Genomic DNA, 6,993 nt, shown 5'->3' with positions numbered 1-6,993 from the left:
AAAAAACCCTCAATGTTTCTCTGAGTTCATAATTTAATCCCATTATTGTTTCAACTTCTATTTTTCTAACATATCTGAGCCTACAAAAAAGTTCATTTTAGGAATTTTAGTAATATTGTCATCTAGAAACAGGAAAGTTATTTTCTGATGACATTTTTTTAAAGCACAGCCACTCTCAAGAAATGCTATAGAATTTAATTCTTGTTCACAGAATAGTAAAAAAGCTAGGCAAGAAATAGCTCTTAAAACATCATAGTATTATAATATAATATGTACAGCCAGATGCTTTGAACCATGGAACACTTGCAGCTTTTCTTTCCCTCTGGACTATAAGTAGAATTATAAGGCCACTCTATAGAGTAACAAGAGGAAAAGAGGAATGGTTTACAGTGCTAAGAAGAAAACACACCCTTCATATTCATCTTCTGAAATACTGTTTTGCTCATCTGGTTTTAGTATCAGAAGGCTGTGAACTCTGCATTGGCATTATAATCCACAATAGAAGTTGTGAAAGCATTTGAAACAGAATAAAATATTAAAGTCACATCTCAAGGTTGAAATACACATAGTTTCATCTCAGTTTATCAAGAAGACTGAAGCTCCTATCAAGGCTAAGAGTGAAGAGAAGGGATAATAGTCATAAAGAAGAATCAAGATCTTCTATGATTATTTTCTAGAAAAGCAACAACACATTACTATAAGACAACATGGATTTCATTAAGTTCAACGAAAGTTGCTGATCTTCAGTTTGTACTCCTGGACACCATATTGGAGGCAGCAAAGTACATTTTTATAGCAATGTGTAAAAAAAAAATCCAACCACTACTTGAACTTAGAAGAAACCAAGCCTAAGATTTATAATTTTAAATTAAGATAATAACCTTATAAAAACTTGAGCTTAGTACCATTCCTTAGGAAAAAAATACAGAACTGAACAGTTTCAAATAGTCACTTGGTTGATAGTTAAGATGTGGCTAAAGTGTGTACCCACCTTGAAGATGGAAACACATCAAGGCTTTCTTTTGAATGACATATATTCAAAAGTTGATGTTCCAATTCAAACTGTACAATAAAAGCATATCAAAGTCGGGCACCGGTAGCCTGTAAATCTAGCTACTCAGGAGGCTGAGATCTGAGGATCACAGTTCAAAGCCAGCCTGGGCAGGAAAGTCCATGAGACCCTTATCTCCAAGGAACCACCAGAAAACCTGAAGTGGTGCTGTGATTCAAAGTTGTAGAATGCTAGCCTTGAGCAAAAGAGCACAGGGACAGAGCTCATGCCCTGAGTTCAAGCCCCACAACTGACAAACAAAAAAGCTTATCAAAGTAAGAAATTTGGGAGAAATAAAATTTTATCCCTAAACAAAATGTGTGTACCTCACACTGGAGTAGACCACTGGGAAATGTAGGCAAGGAACCTATCTGCTCCATGGGAAAACAATCATGTATCAGAATTCAAAAGATGAGTCATAGCATCTATGATGTTTTTGTCTTTAAATACCCAAGCTTCAAAAAACTACCTTACCAACTTGGTTTGGCTTATTTCTTTCTTCTTTTCTTGTAGCACATCTTTTCTAAACAATTCTCCCCTTTTCATTTCAGAAAATATTAAGAAATGGTTTGCAAGAATACATGCAAACGTGTTTCTCTCAGGCTATGAACTGGTTTGCTAAGTTGCACCAATGTATTCAAATAAGAGCCCTCTTTGAGTAGGGATCTATAAATTTAGGACCCCATTATCTTCAATCCTTGGGCCTGTGCCTGTTAGGACCTACATCATTCTCAAAGAGAAAAGGTACAGCGCTCATTTAAGCAGGGACAAAATGGCCTCTATTCACGTTTGTCTGTTTTCTGCAGTGCTGGGGATGAAACTCAAGATCTTGCACACGATAGGCAAGCACTCTACCACCGAGCCACACACCACGTCCTCAACCGACATTTTTCAAGATCTAATACATGTTCAGTCTTTTGGGCAGATTTTTTTGTATGTAACAAAACAAAACAGCTAAAGCACAGAATGAGATAGGAATCCTTTTTTCTTAGAAAGGTCAGGCAGACACTTCTTGACATCATGTCCTTTACACAATGGCATACTGTTCATATAAAAGGTCTCTTATCCTATAAAAGTCTTGACAAAGGCAGCCTTCTAATCCGATGCGTCCAGTTTCCGTCTAGAAACAAAGTTTAAAAGTTCATTAGCATATTTTCTATTCACTAACAAGCAGACATAATAACTAAAATATATTAGGTTATCTTACAATTGGTAAGGAAAGGGTTATTACCCTGACTCACAGACTATAGACATAATATTCACACAGTAAACTTCATATGGACATAATAAATGTCAGAATTCAAGTAATAAGCTTTCTTTAAAACGAAATATGTTTCATATTTTGAGATTCACTTTACTAAGCCTTCCAAGTTATCCTTATGAATATAAAGCACCAATCACCAGTTTTGTGAGAATGCCCACCAAAAATTATAGAATTTAAAATGGAAAAATATCAGAAGCATGTGTTCAGTTCAGCCCTTACTAAAATCAAAACTTACTCTACGGACTGCTACTTGATTGTTGCACACAAGAACACCTCCGACAAACTCAGCTTGAATCCCCTCCCGCAAAAGAACTTGCTTGAAGTCTGATAGTCTTGGTTCATTCATAAAAACAGACTGGTGTCCAGGAACCTTGGATAAGGTCAAAGGGGAAAGAATAACTTCAAATAAAATAGCAGAAAAAGTTAAGATTGAAAAAAGTGAATACCTGCTGGGTGCTAGTGGCTCATGCCTGTAATAATAGCTACTCGGGAGGCTGAGATCTGAGGATCTGGTTCGTCGCCAACCAAGACAGGAAAGTCCATGAGACTCTTATTAACCACCAGAAAACTATTAATCACGAAAAAACTAAAAGTGGCAGAATGCTAGCCTTGAGTGAAAAAGCTCAGAGACAGCAGGCAGGCCCTAAGCTCTATAACCAACCAAAAAACAACAACAAAAAGCCAAAGTGAAACACTGAATGTTCTTCAAGACATTTTTGGTTGTTCCCTCAAGTTGAGGGTATAAATCACACTCCACGTTTGTTATTCTGGACTTTTTTTTTTTTTTTTTTTGGCCAGTCCTGGGACTTGGACTCAGGGCCTGAGCACTGTCCCTGGCTTCTTTTTGCTCAAGGCTAGCACTCTGCCACTTGAGTCACAGCGCCACTTCTGGCCATTTTCTATATATGTGGTGCTGGGGAATTGAACCCAGGGCCTCATGTATACGGGGCAAGCACTCTTGCCACTAGGCCATATCCCCAGCCCCGTTATTCTGGATTTTACTTCATTAGTTAACATTTCACATTTTGTGATGTTTCAAGATTTTATTAGTCATATCTCGTAATAACAGAGATGTGTGGTAATGTTATGCTCTTTGCTCACCCACTTGCTGGGGGGTCAACTGGAGTGCCAAGAGGTAAAACTGAACCAAAACCTCATTTTCCAGATGGCACTCCTTCACTCAGTTCAGAGGATATTCCCCCCTAATTCACTTCCACTGCCTCCTCTCTGAGTGGAAGCCATGGGTGGCATGGGGTTAGTCAGAAAAGCGTGGTTCTTGTGTAATGCTGCAGCTTTCAAACCACCCTGGAGGGCCCTAGCTTTAGCGTAGAGAGGGGAAAAAAACTAATTCCTTCTCCCAATTTCAAGAGCTGTACAAGGGAATCCAATGCAGAGCAGTCTCTGTAGTTTCTCTAGTTCAGCAGGGTTAAAGACCTTACTTGACAAACATGTAAGCCTAAGCTTTAATACTATTTACTCTAAGTCTCATCACCTAAATCTTTTCTTTATTTTCTAATCATTATTCCAGCATAAATTAGTAGTACATGAGTGGGGTTCATTGTGACATTTCCATACAGTCATATAATGTATCCTGATCAAACTCATCCTCTATCATCACTCTTTACCTCCCTGTCCTAGACAATTTCAAAAGGTTTCATTGTTCTATTTTCATATATGTTAATAAATTACTTGGACCACATTCATCCTCATTCACCCTCTGCATCAACATTTCTCTTCACAAGGGCACTCCTCAGCAGACCCCTCTACTTTCCTGTCTTTGGTTTGTAACTGTCCCAAGAGCTTTCAGAACCATGGTGGTTCATATGTGCATCCATGATATCATCAGAATGACTCTACTGCTTTCTCTTTCCTCACTCCCCAGTTCCCTATTGATCAGTGCCTTTCCTTGAGATTCCTTAGGCCATCTTCATACATAGTTACAATGTACTTTGAAATTATTTACCCTCCATCACTTCCCTAAACCTATAGTACGAATCATGTTCTATGTGTGTCTAGATATACATAAATATATATATACACATATAGACACACATATATGTACATCTCTCTATATAAATATGTATATTCACAAGTATAGCTTCCACAAATGCATGAAAACATTATTTATTTACTTATTTTGGTGTGGGTACCATGGCTTGAACTCAGAGCCTCACACTCTTACTCAGTTTTGTTCACATCTGACCTTCTACCATTTGACCTGCATCTCCCCTTGTAGGTATTTGGCTTTTGATTTTGTTTATCTTGCTCAATATATTGACTCCAATTCTATCCATTTCTCTGCAAATGACTTCATTTTTTTTTTTTTTTTTGGCCAGTCCTGGGGCTTGAACTCAGGGCCTGAGCACTGTCCCTGGCTTCTTTTTACTCAAGGCTAGCACTCTACCACTTGATCCACAGCACCACTTCTGGCTTTTTCTATGTATTTTGTGCTGAGGAATTGAACCCAGGGCTTCCTGTATGAGAGGCAAGCACTCTACCACTTAGGCCATATTCTATTCTCAGCCCGTTACTCCACTTTTTTTTTTTTTTTTTTTTTTGGCCAGTCCTGGGTCTTGGACTCAGGGCCTGAGCACCATCCCTGGCTTCTTTTTACTCAAGGCTAGCACTCTGCCATCTGAGCCACAGCGCCCCTTCTGGCCGTTTTCCATATATGTGGTACTGGGGAATCGAACCCAGAGCTTCATGTGTAGGAGGCAAGCACTCTTGCCACTAGGCCATATTCCCAGCCCCCACTTTTTTTTGACTGGGCAATATTCCACTGTATAGATATCTTTTTAACTCACTTATTTTATCCATATCTTCTTCATTCATACATTTATTGTTGGGAATCCTGGATGATTCCATTTAGGAGGAGAATCTCTTCTCAAGTGTGTTTCTAGCTCCTTTGTCAAAATTAGATGGTTATGGCTGTGGTGTTTTCTTCCTGAGTCTTCTGTTAAATTGGTCTTCAGTACCAAGCTGTTTTTGCTCCTATGGCTCTGCAGTATAATCTGAAGTTTGATACTGTGGTACAGGACCTTAGCATAGCTTTTGCCATATAGGGTCTTTCATACTTCCATACAAATTTTGAGACAGATTTTTCTATTTCTGTGAAGAATCATTTTTGGACTTCAATAGGTGTTGCATTCAATCTGCAGACTGTTTTTGGTAGTAGTATGGTCATTTTGAAGCCAGGAGCTGGTGGCTCACACCTGTAATCCTGGCTACTCAGGAGGGTGAGATCTGAGGATCATAGTTCAAAGCCAGCCAGGGAAGAAAAGTCCCCATGAGACTCTAATCTCCCGTGAACCACCAGAAAACCTGAAGTGGTGCTGTGGCTCAAATGGTAGAGCACTAGCCTTGAGTACAAAGAGGCTGAAGGACAGCGCCCAGGGCCTGAGTTCAAGCCCCACAATAGACCACAAAACAAAAAAATCAAGTATGGTCATTTTGTCAATATTAATTCTGCAATCCTTCTTCTGCTGTCTTCTTTCATTTCTTCTTTAAGGTTTTTGTTGTTGTTGTTAGTACTAGAGGTTGAACTTAGGACCTAGGCACTGTCCCTGAGCTTTTGTGTTTAAGAATAGTATTCTACCACTTGAGCCATAGGTCCACTTTCAACTTTTTGCTTGTTAATTGGAGATAAGTCTCCAGACTTTTCTACTAGGGCTGGTCAAGGTTTTATAGTTTTCATTGTAGCAGTCATTCAACTGCTTGGTTAAACTTCATTATCTAAAATCCTTTCTAATGATCTAGATCTCTCTTGAGAACATGTACATACTAGGATAAAATTATAGCCATGCTTAATAAAAGATTTCTAACTGTATCAAACCCAAAAGTGGTTTAAAATTTGCAGTCTTAACCATGAAACTCATCTCCAATTAACAAGCCAAAAGCCAGAACTGGCAGCGTGGCTCAAGTGGTAGAACATCAGACTTGGGAGAAAAAGCCAGGCAAATGTGCAAGGCCCTGAGTTCAAGCTCTAGTATTGGTGAAAAAAAAAAAAAGACATTCTTAAAACCCTATAAATCTCCTGATTTGAAGAAAGCAGGTGATCCTCACAATCAAATGGTATTCAAAGTATTCAATGGTAATCAAAGACAAAACAAATAACATCATAAAGAAACAATGTCAAAGGGTTATCAGTCCCTAGCCATAAAAAGTTAACACATAAACAGAAACATACCTTGAGTAATCTTTTCTAAGAACTCCAAAATTACCCTACGTAACTTATTTTAGGTGGTTAACAACACAAGAGGAAAGCAGGAAGCTGCAAATGAAGAACGAGCTAGAGGAAGCACAGGCTTTCTTACCTCATGAGGCGGCAAGGGCTCCAGAGTAGGGATGACCTCACTCTCCTCCCCAGTTTCTTTCTCATCATCTCCAAACAGGCTCTTCATGGCCTTCTGCTGAGCGAGGACACTAGAATCTGAAGGCGCGTCCACCTGCATTTCTGAGTCCTCTCCATCATCCTTCAGTTCTCCTTCTTCCAAAATTACGCCCGTGTCCACTTTGGAAACCCTCATGTCTAAGACACCATCAATCCATGCTAACTCTGCATCTTTGGCTTTACAAAATTGAAGGGAGCTGACAAGTGAGTCTTTTAATCTCACCTAGATATGCAAACAGAAGGGAGGGAAAGAAAACCCATTAGTGCAAATGAACAGATTAAATATAG

General features: G+C 39.0%; 1 protein-coding gene across 2 annotated transcripts in view; it reads right to left on the bottom strand.

The window, feature by feature from the left end:
• Positions 1 to 2,018: 2,018 nt before the first annotated feature.
• The window catches only part of Cpsf2 (cleavage and polyadenylation specific factor 2), a 29,539-nt gene continuing 24,564 nt past the window's right edge, over positions 2,019 to 6,993 (bottom strand). For both annotated transcript variants that reach the window (XM_048362166.1, XM_048362167.1), the window contains exons 14-16: positions 6,629 to 6,928; positions 2,551 to 2,685; positions 2,019 to 2,171 (exon numbers count right to left, since the gene is read on the bottom strand). In XM_048362166.1, the coding sequence (XP_048218123.1) occupies positions 2,079 to 2,171; positions 2,551 to 2,685; positions 6,629 to 6,928 (528 nt within the window). In that variant the 3' untranslated portion in view covers positions 2,019 to 2,078. The remainder of the gene's footprint in view (positions 2,172 to 2,550; positions 2,686 to 6,628; positions 6,929 to 6,993) is intronic.

Source organism: Perognathus longimembris, chromosome 14, assembly GCF_023159225.1.
Source record: "Perognathus longimembris pacificus isolate PPM17 chromosome 14, ASM2315922v1, whole genome shotgun sequence".
Taxonomy (NCBI): domain Eukaryota; kingdom Metazoa; phylum Chordata; class Mammalia; order Rodentia; family Heteromyidae; genus Perognathus; species Perognathus longimembris.
Note: the sequence above shows the minus strand (reverse complement) of the source record. Positions and strands in the feature narration are given on the sequence as shown.